Here is a 19,979-nt window from a genome sequence, read left to right as displayed (position 1 = left end):
CCTTCCTGCCACACCAGCTCCACACGGGCCATGCTGGGAAGCCCAGTGTCTGGGCAGGGAGTGCAGGACTTTAAAGACTGTGTTCCAGACATGGGGACACTGTGGTGATTTCCCGTAGCTGCTGTAACAAAGGACCGCAAACCGGGCAGCCCACCCCTGCAGAAATGCGTTCACTCACAGTTTGGAATCCGCGTATGGGCAGGGCCTCCCTCCCTCGAAGGCTCAGGGACACCTCCTTTCTTGTCTCTTCCCGGTGGTCATGGGGCGTTCCTTGGCTCGTGGCCACATCCCTCCAGTGTCCACCTCTGCCATCACGCGGACTTCCCTGAATCTTCCCCTGTCTGTCTCTTCTGAGGACACTTGTCATTGGGTTTAGGGCCCCCTGGAGAATCCAGGATGACCTTATTTCGAGATCCTTACCATAATTACATCTGCAAAGACCCTGTTTCCAAATAAGGTGCCCCCGACACTTTCCAGGTGGATGTGCCTTTGCGGGGCGGGGGGCACATTTCGACTCCCTCCAGATGTCTTTGGAGCGGATTCTGACAGTCTGACTCGCTGTGCTTATTCACCCCAAACAGGGAAGTGAATAGCCTCTCCCTGTCAGGTTTGGGGGATCGAATGAGACTCCTCTCAAGGCTGGGGCCAGAGGGAGCAGTAAGTGGTGGCTTCTGACTGTTCCTTACGAACCTCAGATACAGGAGAGAGGGATCCAAGCCGCGAGTCAGGCTGGGGGCGCTGGCTTCACGGTGGGCCCTCTGGGCCCTCTGGGCCCTGGGGTACTGCCTTTGTGTCCTTTGTCCCGTGAGGCTCATACACAGGGTCTGCACGTGTCACCGACACACCGGGAGGTCTGGAGCGCAGACAGAGGTCAGCTTCCTCTTTCACGGCCAACTCAGCGCTCGGCTTGCCGAGGTCGCTCGGTGCGTATCGGCCCGGCCCTTCTGGAGACTGGCTGCCGTCTTGTGAATTAGAGGGACCCACAGGAGCAGCGAGGGCACCCCCCGAGGATCCCGGAGCTTCGCTTCCACCCCCTGATTCCTAGATCTGCCTGGGTTCTCCCGCCCCCGCACCCTGTGTCCCCGGGGACGCCCTCCCAGAGCCCTGTTGGCTGAGACGGTTTGTCGTCCTAGGGCACTTGCTGGATTTGCTGAGGACTCGAGGGAAGAATGGAGCCATTGCCTTCCTGGAGAGCCTCAAGTTCCACAACCCTGACGTGTACACCCTGGTCACCGGGCTGCAGCCCAAAGGGGACTTCAGCAACTTCAGTGGTGAGAGCTGGCTCTCGGGGTGGCTTGGCGAGGGCTTCTTTGGAGCCTCTGGGTCCTGGTGCCTGCAGCCTTTTGCAGACACTCTTCTTGCCCCCCCCCCTCCCCCCCGCCCAACCAGGGAGAGGTTCCTTCCTGTCCCGCTGCCCCAGCACAGGGGGCAAGGAGGCCCCCACTAACCACGGTGCAGGAGAAGGTGCTGGCGGCCTCTGGTCCTAAAAGAGATCTGTCCCCGATTACCATGTGCCACGAGCAGACCCGTCGTGGGTCACAGAGTCTGCATTTGAGAGGTGCCGGCAGAGGGGAGCCATGTCCTTCCCCTAGAGATGCTCCTGACCCGGCCTTAGCCTTGGCAGTGGGTGGAGGACGGCTGGGCCTGCAAGCGGGCTGAGGAAGAGAGGTCCCCGCCGCAGGGGAGCGGGAGGGGAGCCGGCAGCCTTCTGCACATTTGCTCAGCCGGTGGAGAAAGATCTAGCCGGCCTGGTGGGAGATTTTTTAGTTTTTGTTAGTTAAGTGGTTTGAGGGTTCCCTGGAGAAGCCGGGGAAAGATTTTGTTGTACAAAGGGCGGGACTAACGTCGCTCAAAACCGGGTAAGAAAACGTTTCTGCCTGTTTGGCGTCACAGCCCGCGTTTCTGTTAGAGCGCCGCTGGGTGCCGTGCAGATTCAGGGTCCTTGCTCTGTTTTTCTCAGGGTGACACTGAAAGGGAGTTAGCATCCAGCACACCTTAGCTGATGAGGGAGAGTGGGGTCTGAGCCACAGGGGCCCACGGGGAAGCGAGAGGAGGGAAAGCTGGTACCGAAGTCACCAGTCGTGCTGTTTATTTAACCAGATATTGAGTCCGGCTGAGCCGCTAGTTTGTTGGGTTTTGTTTTATTTTTTATTTTTTTAATTTACATCCAAATTAGTTAGCATACAGTGCCACGATGATTTCCGGAGTAGACTCCTTCGTGCCCCTTCCCCATTTAGCCCCTCCCCCCTCCCACAACCACTCCAGTAACCCTCTGTTTGTTCTCCATATTTAAGAGTCTCTTGTGTTTTGTCCCCCTCCCTGTTTTTCTCTTCTTTTTGCTTCCCTTCCCTTATGTTCATCTGTTCTGTGTCTTAAAGTCCTCATATGAGTTAAGTCATATGATATTTGACTTTCTCTGACTGACTAATTTCGCTTAGCATAATACCTTCCAGTTCCATCCACATAGCTGCAAATGGCAAGATTTCACTCTTTTTGATTGCCGAGTAATACTCCATTATATAGATATACCACATCTTCTTTATCCATTCATCCATCGACGGCCATTTGGGCTCTTTCCATACTTTGGCTATTGTTGAGAGCACTGCTATAAACATGGGGGTCCCTGTGTCCCTTCGAAACAGCACACCTGTATCCCGTGGATAAATGCCTAGTGGTGCAATTGCTGGGTCGAAGGGTAGTTCTATGCTTAGTTTTTGGAGGAACCTCCCTACTGTTTTCCAGAGTGGCTGCACCAGCTTGCATTCCCAGAGCAGCTAGTTTTTAAGGAGGCCGACAGATCAGGGTGGGGGCTCCAGCCCGAGAGTCTGGGCGTAGGAAGCAAAGGCCCCCGGGGGGCAAGGACAGGGGGTCGAGGTCGCCCACCGGCCCGTGCCCCGCAGGGCTCATGGACACGTCCAAGCTGACCGAGTGCCTGGCCGGGGCCATCGGCAGCCTGCAGGAGGAGCTGGGCCAGGAGAAGGGGCACAAGGAGGCCCTGCGGCGGCGCTGTCGGCAGCTGCAGGAGCGCCTGGGCCGGGCGGAGGCCCGCGTGCGGAGCCTGGGCCAGCTGGAGACCGACCATGACCGCGTGACGCGCGAGGTGCTGAAGCTGAAGGACGAGATGCTCAGCCTGTCGTTGCACCACAGCAACGCGCTGCAGGAGAAGGAGCTGGCGGTCACCCGGTGCCGCGGGCTGCAGGAGGAGGTACCGGGTGCACCCCCCCGCCCCCGCCCCCGCCCCCCCCCCCCCCCCCCGCCGGGGCCGCCGAAGGGGTGGACGCTCCCGGGAGCCACCTTCCTCCAGCGACGTCAGTAACCTGGGGCCCCGGGGACCTCCGTCCACCCCTCCCGGGTCCCCCGGTGGGGCCTGCGTCTGTGCGGGGAGCAGGGGGTCGTCGACGAGGCCCCCAGGCCCGACAACACCTTTGCTCACTTCTCGGCTGTGGGCTGTCATTTTTTTTTTTTTTAGTTTAATTTTTATTTATTTTTAATCTTGTTAGTGTTTGTTTTTGAGCGAGAGACAGAGAGACAGAGCATGAGTGGGGGAGGGGCGGAGAGAGGGGGAGACACAGAATCCGAAGCGGGCTCCAGGCTCCGGGCTGTGTCAGCCCAGAGCCCGACACGGGGCTCAAGGTCACAAACCGCGAGATCACGACCTGAGCTGAAGTCAGAGGCTGAACCGACTGAGCCACCCAGGTGCCCCTCAGGTTTTTATTTTTTAACATATATATATATATATTTTTTTTTTTTTTTAATTAAAAAAAATGTTTAGGGGTGCCTGGGTGGCTCTGTCGGTTCAGCGTCCGACTTCAGTTCAGGTCATGATCTCACAGTCCGTGGGTTCGAGCCCCGCGTCAGGCTCTGTGCCGACAGCTCAGAGCCTGGAGCCTGCTTTGGATTCTGTGTCTCCTATCGCTTCTCGACCTTTTGGCTAAGATCAAGTGTGGATTCTGTGTCTCCCTTTCTCTCTGACCCTCCCCCGTTCATGCTCTGTCTCTCTCTCTGTCTCAAAAATAAATAAACATTTAAAAAAATGTTTATTTATTTTTGAGACACAGTGTGCAGAAGCAGGGGAGGGGCAGAGAGGGGGACAGAGGATCAGAAGTGGGTTCCATGCTGACAGCAGAGAGCCCCATGTGGGACTCAGACTTATGGACCGTGAGATCATGCCCTGAGCCAAAGTCGGATGCTTAACCACTGAGCCACCCCGGGGGGGCCTGGGCTGCTGTCTTCTGATTGACTTGTAGGAGCTCTTTCAACACTGAGGAGACTCATTCCCTGTCACTTTGGCACCTGTTCCTTGCCCTGGGGCTTTTGTGTGTTTGGCCTTGATTTTTAAATTTTAACTTTATTGAGAAAATTAATTTCAAATTTGTAAACAAATACACAAATATGAATATCGTCACCCCTTGAACAACATGGTTTGAACTGCAAGAATCCATTGATACCTGGATTTTGTTTCTGTAAATACAGGACTGTAAGTGTATCTTCTCCTTCTTATGACCTCCTTCGTAACCTGTTCTCTAGCTGACGTTACTGGAAGAATACCGTAAATGATACATGTAACACGCAGAATGGGTTAGTCGACCGTTTGTGTGATCAGGAAGGCTTCCAGTAACCAGTAGGCTGTTAGTAGTTAAGTTCTGGGGAGAGTCAAAAGTTACATACGGATTTCTAGCTGCAAGGGGGGGGGGGTGGTCAGGAGGTCGGTGTCCCTAACCCTCATGTCCTTTAAGGGTCACCTGTAATACCCAGGACACCCAAGTATCCTTACTTCATCATTGTCCAGCTCTCTGTGTCTCTGTGTCTGTCTCTCCACACACACGCACACACACGCTCTTTTTTTCCTGAACCACTTGACTTACGTATATCATGTCCCCGTACATCTAAACATTTGAATGTGTGTTTCCTAAAAATAGGATATTCTCTGATGTAATCGTAGCTCAGTTATCAACATCGTGCACTAACCAACACTATCTGTTTATCTAACCCGACGTCTGTGTTCCAGTTTTATCCCTACCTAAATAGCATCTGTCATGGCATTTTCCTCCAGTCCACGAGTAGAGCCTGTGGTCGTCCTGTCTCTGTCGTCTCCTTTAACCTGGAACATTTCTGCAGCTTTTGTCTATTATAGTGTGGATATTTTTTAAGAACACAGGCCCCCCCCTTTTTTTTTTAAGTTTATTTATTTTGAGAGACACAGAGAGAGAGAGAGAGAGTGAGCAGGGGAGGTGCAGAGTGAGGGAGAGAGAATCCCAAGCAAGCTCTGAGCTGTCAGCACAGAGCCCGATGTGGGGCCTGAACCCAAGAACCGTGAGATCATGACCTGAGCTCAAGTCAGACACTCAACCCACTGAGCCCCCCCAGGCGCCTCATGGCCCCTCTTTTCTGTAATAGACTATTCCTCATTTCAGGTATGTCTCCTGTGTCCTGGTGACTGGACGGGGGTTATGCCTTTTTGGTGGGACCTGCACAGGGACGCTGGGCCCGGGTCCAGTCACCCCACCGTGGCACCAGGCCCAGCGCCCCTCGGTGCTGATGTTAATATTGCCCACCTGGCCCAGGGGCTGTCCGCTCCCTCCCCTGTAACCGCTGTTCCTTTTTCCTCCTGCAGCGGAGAAGCAGCCTGGGTGTGGGGGGCTCTGGAACCAGCAAGCACCCTGCCCTTAATCGACATTTCCCCCTGGAGAGCCTCAGTGGGGGTTCTTGCCCGAACTCATCTCTAGTCTGGTGGTTGCAGGATGATGAGCCCATCTCCAGCGACCCCTCTGGTCAACCAGCTGGCCCTCGACATCCTGACCGCGAGGAGGAGCCTTATTCCCCAGTGTGTGTGTCTGTTGGTGGCACAGACGCGTGCATTCTTACATCCAGTTGCCTGTAACACGTCGCTGTCCTGAATGAGCTTGCCCAAAGTGTCCCAGATTTGGCCAGCAGGAGCCCCTTTAATCTCTTCCGTGTCCCGTGACACGCCCCCTCATATTCCGAGCACGGACTCCCTCTCTGGAGGCACAAGAGGTTCCGGGGTCATCTGGTCCCCACCCGGCCCCAGCTCTGGGCTCAGCCACTCCGCGAAGGGCCTGGTTCTGTGCAGAGACCAAGATCAGGGCTCTAGGTGAGCTCATAGCTCCTCGGTCCTTCCAGCAGACAGAACTAGGAAGCGTGCACCTAAATGTACGAATACGCATACAAACAGGCGTTGCATGTATGCGTGTCCAAACACACACTTGTATTTTAGAAGCCACGAGATCACACCCACACCTCAGATTCCAGGCGATCCCCAGAGCCTCCTCCCCCATTCCATACTCGGGCGCCCCTAGCTCCCCGGCGAGAACCCTCCCACCCACACTAACACTCACTTGCTCGGTCCTACAGTGCATGGAAAATACTTTCAGCATAGCTGTGCCCACACCAGCACGGGAAACAGAGCTGCTAAGGAATGTTGAGGGTTTGTACTTCAGTCCCGAATTGTGGCTGCTGGTCTCTGAATCCCTCACCCCCCCTCTCCCCTCATGGTGGTTCCCCTGTTTGAAATATCATTAGGTTCATTTGCTTAGGTTTGTTATCAATTTCAGGTGCCCCCCCATTCCGATCTTAATGATTTAATTTTACTTTTTGAAAATGTAGGCTACGACACACCTAACCCAGTTGGCCCATAGCAGGAACTTAGTCGTTGCTTACGGAAAATTCACCAAGTAGATGTCAGAGGGGGAAAAGTCCAAGTGGAAAGGTTCTTCCTTCTCTCCTTGACCCGAGTGAGTGCTGACTCCACCCTGACTCCCGATTTCCTGGGCTCTCCTCTTGGGGAAAGTCCCTTCTCCCCACGGACACCACACCCAGGATTCCAAGAGGGCAGGATCTTGGTTCCAGATCTGAGTTTCTCTTGGGGGCACTGTCTGGCAGGGTGGAGGCCAGGCATGTAATTTCCAGAGACCCACAGCCCTGGACAAGCAGCCCTGCTGGGGGGCACATATTTGCACGTGGATTACGAGTGCATCTGCATGGACCCTTCATCTCTGCTCTGTCTGACTTGTCTTTCCTCTTTCTTTATACTTACTGCTTTTCACAAATCTCAGTTCCTTTTATGCAATGGATTTAGCAGAACATGGAGAGGCGGGGAAGCCAGGGAGCATGCTGGAGGACACATGGGCACTGGGCACTTACCACCAGCCGTGGGGATTTGTTTTGCGAGACGGTCAGAGAGCCGATTCCCCGGGGTTCCTTGCTCTGTTCCTGGGGACGCAACCCAGTCATTTAACTGCTATGCCTCATCTACAAAATACAGCTAGGGGCGCCTGGGTGGCTCAGTCGGTTAAGCATCTGACTTCGGCTCAGGTCATGATCTCGCGGTTCGTGAGTTCGAGCCCCGCGTCAGGCTCTGTGCTGACAGCTCACAGCCTGAAGCCTGCTTCGGATTCTGTGTCTCCCTCTCTCTGCCCCTTCCCCGCTCATGCTCTGTCTCTGAAAGATGAATAAACATTAACAAAAAATTTAGGGGCGCCTGCGTTGCTCGATCGGTTAAGCGGTTAAGCGTCCGACTTCGGCTCGGGTCGTGATCTCGCGGTTCGTGAGTTTCAAGCCCCACGACGGGCTCTGTGCTGACAGCTCGGGGCCTGGAGCCTGCTTCGGATTCTGTGTCTCCTCTCTCTGCTGCTCCCCTGCTCATTCTCTGTCTCTCAAAAAATGAGTAAACGTTAAACAAAAATGTATCAAATACAGCTAGAATGCCTTTCTCCTCCACAGAAACTGGAACGACTCGCCACGTAAACCCTTTAACGGGTTATGAAGTCTAGGGGGAGGGACCCCTTTGAGCAGGAGCAAAGGCACCGTTGAGGAGGAGGGGGGGTGGGAAAGGACCTGGCTCCCGGGCTGGTGGGGAAACAGTGTTTCCATTGTCCTTCCTCCCCACTGGCAGCTGTACCTGCTGAAGCGAGAGGTCGAGCGCGAGAAGATGTCTTCTTCCCACGAGCGGGACTGTCGAGAGCGTTCCCCGCAGATGGCCGACGGCCGGGGGCCCGGGGACAAGGAGCTGACCCGCCTGAAGGAGGAGAACGAGAAGCTCCGGTCGCTGACGTTCAGCCTGGTGGGTCCCCTCCCTGCCCCCTCCCTGGCGGCCAGCTGGAGTTTCCCGCGGGCCGCGGGGCTCCCGACGGGTGGTCCGTGGAGGGGGCGCTGAGGGCTGACTGGGCTGCAGTCTGGCGATGTCCTGTATTTCCCTTCCTGCTCCTCCCCGGCCCCCAGCGTTGGCGGGACTCACAGCTAGCGGACGTGCATGACGATGCCCCACTCGGCTGGGCAGCGGCTGTGCTGATTCTACAGGCTGGGGTTCAAGGCTGCGGGCGGGGGCGTGAGGGGGGACCCTTCGGCCTGCCGTCCTGCCCACGCGTGCTCTGGTGACACCAGGGCCCCGGCATTACACAAACCCTTTGCCTCTCCTCTCCGGTTCCTTTCGGCCAATATTATGTCCGTTTACTGAGCGGGGATAGACGCTCACCGGGTGCAGGGTAGGTGGCCGCCCTGGCGCTGTCTGTCACGCGGCCTGGATGGTGCCATGGCGCCTAAGCCCCTTCCACAGAGCGGGCGGCGGGCGAGGGCGTGTCCGTCGGTGTTCCGTCTCTCAGAGACCCTGCTGGTGGATCTGGGGACGGAGCGGCCCGACACCGCCACCCCCGGGGACTCTCGGTTTCCTTTCCCTTCCGTCGTCGACCGCGTGGAAGTAGAAGTGACACGCACCCGTTTTGACGGCTGACCCGGCCTTCGCTTCTGTGAGATGCGCGGGAATAAGGCCAAACCCATCCACGCGCCCGGCCTCGAGATTTCCTGTTGCCCGTTCCCGGGGAAGAACGATGGGGTGCTTCCCAGGGGCAGGCGTCTCAGGAGGTCAGGGCCCCGGGGCTGACCCCTCTTTGCCCCCAGGCGGAGAAGGACATCCTGGAACAGAACCTGGGCGAGGCCCTGGAGGGCACACAGACGCTGGTGGAGCGCATCCACTCCCTGAGGCAGCGGGCCGTGGCCGCCGAGAGGCAGCGGAAGCAGGTGACCCTCCCGGGCCGCGTCCGGCCCCGCGGGGCGCGGGCGGGGGCCGCGGGCCCTCGAGACCACACCGCGCTTAAACCCAGCGCCGCTTCCCGAACACGCTGGCCCGACCGCTCATCCTTCACGGGAGCCGCGTGGAACACGGACCCAAGGCTAGAGGCCCCGGCCGGTTAGCGGGTGGTCAGGAAGCAATCGGACACACGAGCAATAGCACGGAGGGTGCTCTCCAGTGGGGGGCCCCCGGGGCCAGCACCAGGGGTTTATTCAGTTGCCACAACAGGCAAGGGGAGGACACGGAGGAAGGAGACAGCGCGAGAAAATGAGGCGGTAGCGTGGAGGGAAATTCTTTACGTCTCTGGGGACGTGGAGTGAACGAAGCACAGTTGTACATGCAACACCCATGCGTATTTCTTTAAGATTTTATTTTTAAGGGGCGCCTGGGTGGCGCAGTCGGTTAAGCGTCCGACTTCAGCCAGGTCACGATCTCGCGGTCCGTGAGTTCGAGCCCCGCGTCGGGCTCTGGGCTGACGGCTCGGAGCCTGGAGCCTATTTCCGATTCTGCGTCTCCCTCTCTCTCTGACCCTCCCCCGTTCATGCTCTGTCTCTCTCTGTCCCAAAAATAAATAAAAAACGTTGAAAAAAAAATTAAAAAAAAATAATAATAAGATTTTATTTTTAAGTGATCTCCGCACCCAACGCGGGGCTCGAACCCGCAGCCCCGAGATCCAGAGTCACGCGCTGTACCGACTAAATTCAATTATAATCAGCATAGCAGCCCTGTGGATAGACGCACCTTGAAATTTGGCACTTAAGACACGGGCAGGAAGTCACCTATGTTATCGCCCGGACGGTCCCCCCTCTCCGCCTCCCCGAGGCACCCCGGCCCCACCCCGTCGTCAGTCCCCAGAGCCGCTGGCCTGCATGGGCTGTGTCTGTCCCCCGTCCAGTACTGGGAGGAGAAGGAGCAGACCTTGCTGCAGTTCCAGAGGACTAAGGTCGACTGTGACATCTACAAGGAGAAGATCAGCGCCCTCCAGGGCCAGTTGCTGGAGCTGCAGCGAGAGCGAGACCAGGTGCCCGGAGGGGAGGGGCCCCGGGGTGCCGCCCGGCCGAGTCCCCACCACTGCTGTCCCCCGCTGGCCGCTGGCCGGCTCGCTCTCTCGCTCGCCGCGTGCCATCCTCCCTCCTTTCCTTTCTGCCTCCCAGGCCTTCTCCGCCAGAGACGCGGCCCGGATGGAGATTTCTCAGAGCCTGACAGAGAAGGACGCCCTCCGCAGGAAAGTGTTTGAACTGACAGACCAGGTCTGGGAGCTGCGCCGTCAGCTTCAAGGGCCGCAGGCCGAGGCCCTGCGAGGGGTGAGTGCCTCCCTCCCACCCCACGGGGATGCGGTTGGGTGGCGGGGCTGGGGGGCCAGGTGGGCACAGCGGGGGTGGGGGCGGTACCGGGCCACTCGCGGTCCCCGCCGGGGCATCGGGTTGAGCCGCATCCACGGCACATCGGCTCTCGTGGGTGAACCATGTTGCCGGGTCCTTGAAGGGGCACACCGGGGCAAGTCGGGTCTGTGTCCACCTCTCCTTTCGTGGTAATCTTGTGCAAGTCATGAAAGGGGTAGCTTGGCGGAAGGTTCTGGAACCTCTAAAGTCTGGTGTTCGATGAAGAAAGAAAGCGTGTGAAACCGGGCAGGCAGCCACTCGCTTTTGTAGATGATGCATTCCGGGTTTGCAAGGCCAATGTCCAGGAGCTGACTTCCATGCATGAAGGGAACTGCGTTCCCCAAGGGCTAAAATGATTATAAAAACCTTCCGTTAGGATCTGTCCACAGCTCCAGCTCTGGCACCGGCCGGGGGGGCGGGGGTGCGGAGAGCCTCTTCAGAGGCGCCCGGGAACTTGGTGAGGCCGTGGGAGACCCTCCTCTTCCTGGGCAGGGCCCCAGCTGCTTCCTCCTCCACCCTCCCCACATTGACCATGTTCCAAATACATATACATATAAAAAGACAGACAGCAAAATGCTAACGGTCTTGTTTTTTGAGTGTGGACGATGGGTGGCTTTTCTTTTCTTCTCTGATCAATTCTGTTTGCCTCCGATACTCTGTGTGGAGTGTGGATGTTCTACATATATAGCACGTGTTATTTGTGTAACCTGTAAGGAACAACACATAATCCCTAAAATGCCATTCCCCAAGCTGGTTGCTTTCCTTCTCCTCAGTGGTCAGCTCCTGCTGTGAGGAGTGGGGGGGGGGTGGGGTCCCAGGCTCGGAGGAGGGGACGTGATGAGGGAACAGTGCCCAGGGGGAAGAGGTGGGAGGTGGAGGCAGGAGGGGGACACGGGAGGGAGTTGACTTGCTGGGACACCCCCCCCCCCCTCCCGCCGAGGGCATCCAAGAGGAAACTCTCCTGCGCCGAACAGCCTGTGGCCCATCTTTGGCAGCCTGAGCAGGAAGCCGGAGCCCGGGAGCCGTGTCCAAAGGGGAAGCAGCGGCTCGTGCGCATGTTGGCCATCTGTCCGCGGGATGACAGTGACCGCAGCTTCACCGAGGTACGGCGGCTGCCTGGTCCCCTCCTGGGGCCCGGCCAGGCGCACCCCCACCTACTGGGATAGAGGGGGCCTGGCTGGCACACCGCAGGTGCTAACGAAGTACTTGTGAAGCAAACCCGGTGCGGGGGGGGGGGCTGCATTCAGATCCACACGGTGCACCTGCTATCTTCCAGTGCCTCGCTCCGCACTGTGGCCCTCACCAGCCAGGAAGTTGGCCTCTCTGGGCCTCAGCTGCTTTGTTTGTAAAGTGGGACAACACTACCCCACCACGTAGAGTTATCTACCAGAACTGAGCTACATGAAATCTGGAAAGCAGCTAAGAGGGTGCCTGGCACATAGTAGGTGTTCAGTTAGTGTGACCTTGCTCTGTGCTGTGTCCTTGTCGCCGCCTCTACCCTGACATTTAGGGACCCCGCTGCTCCATGTGAGCCCCGTGAGCCCCGCGTGAGCCCTGTATGACCTCTGTCCCACCCCCCCCCCCCTCCAGTCTCAGCTCTGCTCTGACCTGAGCACCACATCCAGCCGTGAGCTGGTGGACAGCTTCCGGTCCAGCAGCCCCATGCCTCCCAGTCAGCAGTCCCTGTACAAGCGGGCCGCAGAGGACTTCTGGGAAGACCCCTGGTCTTTCAGGTAAGGGACTGGCAATGGGGTTCAGATGGCACGGACCCCGGCAGCTCACTGGGACCCCGGCCGAGGGCTGGGCAGGTGCCGGGAGCTCTGGGTCTGAGTCAGGGAGCAAGCGATCACCCTGAGCCGTCTTATTCCCACGCTTTCCAGCAGCTTCCCAGAAACCCTGCAGGTGGACCGGGGACCCTCCCCGGGGGCTAAGGCAGATGCTACGGACCTGGATTATGAGATTGTAGACCCGGCAGGTGAGTGCACCCCCCCCCCACTGGACCTCTGCAGCGGCCCCCCTCTCCTGGGCAGCTGAGCAGGAGGAGAAGTGAGAACAGGGGTCTTCAGGGAGGCGGGTGAGTCGACCCAGTGCCTCTCCAGAGGGCAGGGGAGGTGAGCTTCCCTGCTGCCCCGCCCCAGGCCTCTGGGAAATGCAGGCCACCTGGTCATTCAAGCCCATGCCCCGATGTGCCCTGTTACTGGGTGTCCTTTCTATCTCACCTGGGAGCAGAGGGAGCTGTGTTCATCTTTCCGTCCAGCTCGGCATCAACATTCACACGTGTTCTCTCCCTGTGCCCCCCCTGCTCTGACCCCGGGACGCTTAAGTGATACCAGAAGGCAAAGGGGGTTAGTCCCCACTGCTCCTGGAAGAGACACCTGCTGTGAGCATCTCTCCTCCCCCCGGGTGCTGCCTCCTGCCACCTGAGACCTCCCCACATCGCCTGCGGCCTATTCTTCATATTTGTGACTTAACTGGTCTCCTCCCCTTCTCAGGCCACGGGCCCCACAGGGGCGGCCTCCCCACCTTTTCCACCCCAGCTCAGCTGCCCCCAGCCGTGGCCCCCCGCACACACAACAGGTGCTTAGCACCCCGTCTGGAGTTCACGCAGTGGGCCACCAGGGGGCGCACGCACCCTGCTCTGTACAGAACAGCCACACCTTTGGGGCAGGTGGGGTCCGGGGCTCCCTGTGGGTCACTGACCAGGCAGCTGATCGCCGGTGCTGGCAGTTGCCGCCGTGGGGAGATGCAGGTCCCTGCAGAAATGCGGGCCCAGGATTATGCCAGGTCTGATTTTTTTTGTTTGTTTTTATTTTAATCACCCGGTGTTTATCACAAGTGCACTCCTTAATCCCCCCATCTCCTATTTCGCTCACCCCCCACCCTAGATTTGATTTTTAATGTAGCCAGAAATCCAGACTCTAGCTGCCCTATCCTGTAAAATGTTGGCAACTCAACTCTCACATAAGGACACCGTGTAGGTCAAATCCCACTGCTGTTTGGGGGAAGATAAACTGAGGTTCTAAGCAGCGAGAAAGGAAAGAGGAAAGGGAGGTTCCGCCTCAGCAGAAGGAGACAGACCAGCGGGGGTGGGGGTGGTGGCTAAGGCTCTGGTTGGGGGTGGGGGGGGCGCGAGGTGGCCCAGGTGAGCAGAAGCTCCGTCAGGAAGGGTGACCTCGGGGCTGGCCTGGCTCGTGTCTGAGCCCTCTGCTTCCGTCCAGAACTTGCCAACTGTGACAGCCTGCAGCCATCCTCCGGGGGCCTCTCCGTCTCAGCCAGGTGAGCGGCGGAAGGGCGCCAGGCCCAGCAGGTGGCAGGGCAGAGTGAGGACCGTGTCCCATCACTGTTGGGAGGTGACAGCATTTCTGAGGATGGGGTTGTGGATGGGTGGGTGAGGGGAGGTGAGAATTCCAGGTGCTGGGGCCGGTGGGGACAGGGCCGTGCCTGACCTCCTGCTCTCGGTGGCTCGTGGGCTCTGTCCCCTCCTCTCCTGCAGCAGCGTCCCGGTGCGGAGGAGGCCGGCCCGCAAGATCCTGAGCCAGGTCACCGTGCTGGCCTTCCAGGGGGACGAGCTGCTGGAGCAGATAAGTGTCATTGGCGGCAACCTCACGGGCATCTTCATTCACCGGGTCACCCCAGGCTCCGCGGCGGACGAGATGGCCTTGCGCCCGGGCACCCAGATCATGATGGTGAGTGTGGCACCGGGCCCGCGAGCCCCCCAGGATCTTCCCCAGCGGGGTCAGCAGCCGCAGCTCCAGCCGGAGGAGAACGTGCTGTCGGGGTAGCCCACGTTCCCTCTCAGGCTGAGGTTATGCTCACTCGGAGGCCAGGGTCCTGTGACGAGGCCACGGGCCAGTACTGAGGTGGGGCCTTTTTAAAAAAAATTTTTTTTAATGTTTTTATTTCTTTTGGAGACAGAGAGAGACAGAGCACAAGTGGGGGAGGGGCAGAGAGAGAGGGAGACACAGAATCGGAAGCAGGCTCCAGGGTCCGAGCCGGCAGCCCAGAGCCCGACGCGGGGCTCGAACCCACAGACCGCGAGATCGTGACCTGAGCTGAAGTCGGATGCTCAGCCGACTGAGCCCCCCAGGCGCCCCAAGGGGCCTTTGTTAGCTGTGCCGACCACTTTGTGTGTGTGTAGTGAAACGCGTGTAACGCTAATGTGTTAGTGTTCACTGGGGGCATTTGAAAAAGCTTTCTAACTGTAAAATATTCGTTAAACTGCAAAACCCACTTAACTAATTATTATCGAGTGAATAGTGGGCAGGAAGGTGACGTTGATGCGGCCTGAAAGCAGGAAAGAGTCGCCCAGTTCCCGAGGGCTGGTTCCCCCAGGAGGAGCCTGGGGTGAGGCGGGCACGGCGCCTGGAGTCAGTGCTGACAAGGGCGGGGGGCTGCGCCTTGGTCAGGAGCCCTGGCCCCGCGGTTCATCTTCGATCTCGTGCAAGGGACACACACACACACACACACACACACACACACACACACACACGGCCCTTCCTCACATCCCTCGCACACCCCTTAAGATCCTCAGTCATCGGCCTACGTTGCGGTTAAAGCGACAGGAGCCTTTATGACGTCTGCGGAGACGGTCCTGACATCCAAATGGGGCCAGTTCGGTTCTAACAGCATAAAAACGTTTCGAAATATATTTTTTTATTCTTTCTTTATTTAAAGTTTTTATTTTAATTGTGGTTAGCTAACTAATCCAGGGTAAGATTAGTTTTAGGTGGACAATAGGGTGATTCGACACTTCCATCCGTCACCCGGTGCTCCTCACAGGTGCCCTCCTTCACCCCCGTCCCGTTTCACCCATCCCCCCACCTCCCTCTGTAGCCACCCGTGTGTTCTCTGTAGTTGAGTCTGTTTCTTGGTTTTTGTCTCTCTCTCTCTTTCCCTTTGCTCCTTGGTTTTGTTTCTTAAATTCCACATAAATCGTATGGTATTGTCTTTCTATGAATATTTCACCTACTCTCATACTTTCTAGCTCCATCCATGTCATTGCAAATGGCAAGACGCCATTCGTTTTGATGCTGAGTAATACTCCACTCTGTGTGTGTGTGTGTGTGTGTGTGTGTGTGTGTGTGTGTCTATAAACCACATCTTCTTTATCCATTTCATCAGTCGATGGACACTTGGGCTGTTTCCATAATTTGGCTACAGTTGATGATGCTGCTGTAAACATCTGGGTGCATGTACCCCTTCTTATCTGTATTTTCGTATCCTTTGGGTAAATACCTACCAGTGCAATTGCTGGGTCGTAGGGTAGTTCTCTCTGTAACTTTCTGAGGACCCTCCATACTGCTCTCCAGAGCGGCTGCACCAGTTTGCATTCCCACCAGCAGCGCAAGAGGGTTCCCCTTTCTCCGCGTCCTCACCAACTCGTGTTGTTTCTTGTGTTGTTGATTTCGGCCATTCTGACAGGTGTGAGGTGGCATCTCATCGTGGTTTTGATTGGTTGTTTCCCTGTTGAGGAGTGATGGCGAGCATCTTTCCCTGTGCCTTTTGGCCATCTGGATGTCTGCTTTGGGAAAACATCTATTCGTGTTTTCTGCCCATTTTTCAACTGGGTTTTTGTTCTTCGGGTACTGAGTTATATCAGTTCTTTACATATGTTGGATACTAACCCTCTATCTGATATGTCGTTTGCGGAAGTCTTCTCCCACTCCGTAGGCTGCCTTTTACTTTTGTTGACTGTTTCCTTCACTGCGTGGAAGCTTTTTATCTTGATGAGGTCCCAGTAGTTCATTTTTGCTTTGGTTTCCCTGGCCTCCGGAGACGTGTTGAGTAAGAAGTTGCTACGGCTGAGGTCAAAGAGGTTACTGCCTGCTTTCTCCTCGAGGTTTTTTTTTAAATTTTTTTTTTTAATGTTTATTTATTTTTGAAACAGAGAGAGACAGAGCATGAACAGGGGAGGGTCAGAGAGAGGGAGACACAGAATACGAAGCAGGCTCCAGGCTCTGAGCTGTCAGCACAGAGCCCGACGCGGGGCTCGAACTCACGGACCGCAATATCATGACCTGAGCCGAAGTCGGCCGCCCAACCGACTGAGCCACCCAGGCGCCCCTCTCCTCGAGGTTTTTGATGGCTTCCTGTTTTACGTTTAGGTCTTTCATCCATTTTGAGTTTATATTTGTGTACGGTGTTGGGACGTGGTCTAGTCTCATCCTTCCGCATGCTGGCCAAGCCGCGTGCTAGAGAAGGGACGGTGGTTGACTCTCGGGTCGGGAATGTGTGTGGTCAGAGGAGCTGACATCGAGATGTCCTGAAACAGGGCCGGTGACAAGGGCTCTGATGGGTGTGTGTGGATGGCTGGGAAGGGCGAGCGGGTCCTTCTGTAGGGTACACCCCTGTACTCAGACTGTGACCGCAGAATCCAGCTCAAAAGATGCCGACACTCGTGATTTGCCCTCAGGTGGATTACGAGGCAACGGAGTCCTCGTTCAAGGCCACCCTGGAGGACACAACCCTGGAGCAGGCCGTCGGACTTCTCCGGAGGGTGAACGGCTTCTGTTGCCTGTCTGTGAAGGTCAACATGGAGGGTACACACTCCCCCACACCACCCACCCCGTGAGGCCACCACTGGAGGCTTGTACCACTGAGTCCTGTGTCCGTGAGCCCCTGGCTGCACCGAGGCCAAGCCCTCCCGCCCACCCCAGGACCATACTGTGCCCCAGGTCTGCAGACGACCCCAGGGCGGCTGGGGATCTCCCACCCACGGACTCCAGCACCGAGATGGCTCCTAAGACTCTGGGGGGGCGGGGGGTCCTTCCTTCTCCCTTCCTCTCACATTCCAGACCCTTCCTCATCGTGGGATCACAGCCCAGGCTTATCTTTGATCAGGTTATAAGAAGTTGGTCCAGGACCTGGAGGCCAAAGTGGCTACCTCGGGGGACTCCTTCTACATCCGGGTCAACCTGGCCCTGGAGGCGAGGGCGGTGGGGGAGCTGCAGGTGCGATGCAACGACATCCTGCATGTCACCGACACCATGTTCCGGGGCCGCGGCTGCTGGCACGCCCACCGCGTGGGCCCCTATAGCACGAAGGGCACCGAGAGGGGCAGCATCCCCAACTATGCACGGTGAGCATCTGTCCTGCACCCCAACACCTCCCCGGGTTGGGCCAGGGCGCTGCCGGGGTCGCCCGGCCTGGCTTCTCGTGGACGCACCCCCCTGCCAGCGAGGAAGAGTGGTCTCCCCAGGCTTCCCTCCACTGCCCAGGAGCAGAGGGTAGGCGTGATGAGATGTGCCCCCAAGTGGATGGAACCCCCAATGTGCCACCTCAATTTTACTGCTTAGATGAGGTTTCTTTGTGAGAAGGGATGGCCTTCATCTTAGAGCATTCTAGAGCACTGAGGACCAGCGTGACACTGGGGCTGGCTCACTCTGTCACGGGGGGCCGTCCAGGGCACAGCAGGATGTCAGTGGTGCTTCTGCCCCCTAGTTGTGACAATGAAAAATGTCTTCTCCAGACATGGCCCAGTGTCTCCTGGTATGTCTGGGACTTGTTGGTTTGAGCACAGAAGTCCCACGTCCTGGGACAGCTGGACAGGGGGTGGCCTCCCTGGGAGCAACGACACGCCTGCGGAGAACCGTGTTCTGGACCGAGCGTGGTCCACGAAGCGCGGGCGTCGGCCGTACCTGGCTGTCGAGGTTCTGGAACGTGGCCCAGACCCAGGCTCACACCGAGTCACCTGGGCTCCGACTCACAACAGTTCCAGTGGCAGCTGCAGGGGCGGGCCGGGGCTTTGCACTTTTTCGAAAGCCCCAGCGGACCATAGTGGCCACCAGAGTGGAGAGCGGCTGTCTGGGGCCACAGGGGTGCTCTGGGTTGCTGGGCAGGGGCCCCTTCTCGTCAAGCCCTCCTTGCCACTGGGTCAGGGCTGTGCTCTTCTGCACAGGGCTCAGCAGCTGCTCATTGCTCTGATCCAGCGGAGCACCATCGCCCGCAAGGTGAGGCGGGGAGAGCCGCACCTGGACCCCGGACACGGGCGCCTGCTATGGGGGCCCTGCCTCCCCCCTCCCCGGCCCTCCTCCTCCCGGCTCACAGCACCTGGAGGGCCCTGACCCCATCTGGGGTGGGCTGGAAGGGGGGCAGGTGCTGGCCTGCTGGCCCCATGGGTGCGACCCCTGGTGTGTCTCTCCCTGGGGGGCCCTCCGGCCGTCACCTGGGTCTGCACCCTACACCCAGCCCGCGAGCTTCTCTAATGCATGCAGGTGCCCTCTCTGCCATGCCCCCAGTTCATCCCATTTGCCCGTCCCCACCCCATCCCATTCCCTCTGAGGTCCTGACACAGAGCCCTCAGCTGTCCTGGGATTGGGGCAGGGCCGGGCTGTGGGGCCCCTCCCCTCCCCTCCCCTCTCCCCCCCTCCCCTCCTGCCTCACTCTGGATGCCCTGCCTGAGGACCCTCTCCTGCCTCCCTTCATCTCCCACCCTCCGGTGTGGGGCCTGTGCCACCTGGCTGTTCGGCGGGCACAGCCTTGTGGTCAGGCGCCAGCCTGGGTCGGGCCGTGTGCAGACAGCTTGGACACCTGCTCGTCCCTCTGCTCCCCTCCAGCAGTCTTCCGGGGGACCCCAGAAGCTGGTCCGCATCGTCGGCGTGGACAGAACCAAGGCCAGCCCTGTGTGCTCATCCTTTGAGGGGGCCCTGTCAGAGCGCAGCAGGCCGGAAGGTGAGGCGGCCGGAGCGGGCCGAGGGGCCCTTGATAGCCCCCTCGTGCCAGGCGTGGGTGCGAGGTCATAAGAGAGGTCAGCGCGGCACATCCCCCGACCCCGTCAAACCACGTACACAAAGACAGCGGAAGTGGATCGTCTTGGGTTGGTCTTCTTCTTTTTGCAAAGTTTTTTGGGTGCGTAGCATGGCTGCTGAAGACAGAAGGGCAACCTGGAAGGCCAGGGATCCGGAGGGAGGGAAGGCCTGGTGCTGTGGGTCCAGCCAGCGCAGGGACCCCGGGGCCAGGGGTCAGGCGGACCGTGGGAACGGCAGGGAACTGCGTTTCTCCATCCTGCGGTGGGCCTGTGGAGCGGTGCCTGGAGAGACCGGAGCCCCCGAATCAAAGGGTGCAAGGAGCCGCCGAGCAGGGCGTGTGGGAGGCGGGTGTCACCGGTGGGAGCCGAGCATGGGCCTGTGTCCCAGCGGGAACCCCGGGCTGTGCAGACACGGACGGACTCGGTGCGTCCTGGGCCGTGGGGGCTGGTGAGCAGCCCAGCCTGGAGCCTCACGCCTCCTCTCCCCCACAGAGCCCCCCACCGCGTGCTTCTGGGCCGAGACCTGCTTCACCCTGGTGCCCTACAGCCTGGTGCGTCCCCACAGGCCCAGCCGGCCCCGGCCCGTGCTCTTCGTGCCCAGGGTGGTCGGCAGGATCCTGAGCGAGAAGCTGTGTCTCCTCCAGGGGTTTAAGAAGTGCCCAGCAGGTACGCCGTCGCCTGGGAGCCCCGCCTGTCTGTCAGGTTGTGGAGCGAGGCCTTGGCAGAATGCTTGTCTTCTTCTCTGGAGGCCCCGGGGCCGCCATGA

The 19,979-nt window shown here is 58.3% G+C and overlaps 1 protein-coding gene across 11 annotated transcripts in view; it reads left to right on the top strand.

Annotated features, from left to right (window-relative positions):
• The window catches only part of CARD14 (caspase recruitment domain family member 14), a 37,972-nt gene that overhangs the window by 13,732 nt on the left and 4,261 nt on the right, over nt 1-19,979 (top strand). For 10 of the 11 annotated variants that reach the window (XM_058705334.1, XM_058705333.1, XM_058705332.1 and 7 more), the window contains 16 exons: nt 1,134-1,271; nt 2,901-3,205; nt 7,913-8,080; nt 8,914-9,033; nt 9,981-10,106; nt 10,240-10,389; nt 11,463-11,570; nt 12,058-12,200; nt 12,348-12,442; nt 13,686-13,743; nt 13,961-14,153; nt 16,880-17,006; nt 17,308-17,545; nt 18,365-18,416; nt 19,023-19,137; nt 19,706-19,879. In XM_058705334.1, the coding sequence (XP_058561317.1) occupies nt 1,134-1,271; nt 2,901-3,205; nt 7,913-8,080; nt 8,914-9,033; nt 9,981-10,106; nt 10,240-10,389; nt 11,463-11,570; nt 12,058-12,200; nt 12,348-12,442; nt 13,686-13,743; nt 13,961-14,153; nt 16,880-17,006; nt 17,308-17,545; nt 18,365-18,416; nt 19,023-19,137; nt 19,706-19,879 (2,310 nt within the window). The remainder of the gene's footprint in view (nt 1-1,133; nt 1,272-2,900; nt 3,206-7,912; nt 8,081-8,913; nt 9,034-9,980; nt 10,107-10,239; nt 10,390-11,462; nt 11,571-12,057; nt 12,201-12,347; nt 12,443-13,685; nt 13,744-13,960; nt 14,154-16,879; nt 17,007-17,307; nt 17,546-18,364; nt 18,417-19,022; nt 19,138-19,705; nt 19,880-19,979) is intronic. The other variant, XM_058705336.1, reaches the window with a different exon arrangement.

The sequence above is a fragment of the Neofelis nebulosa genome, chromosome 16, assembly GCF_028018385.1.
Source record: "Neofelis nebulosa isolate mNeoNeb1 chromosome 16, mNeoNeb1.pri, whole genome shotgun sequence".
Lineage (NCBI taxonomy): Eukaryota > Metazoa > Chordata > Mammalia > Carnivora > Felidae > Neofelis > Neofelis nebulosa.
Note: the sequence above shows the minus strand (reverse complement) of the source record. Positions and strands in the feature narration are given on the sequence as shown.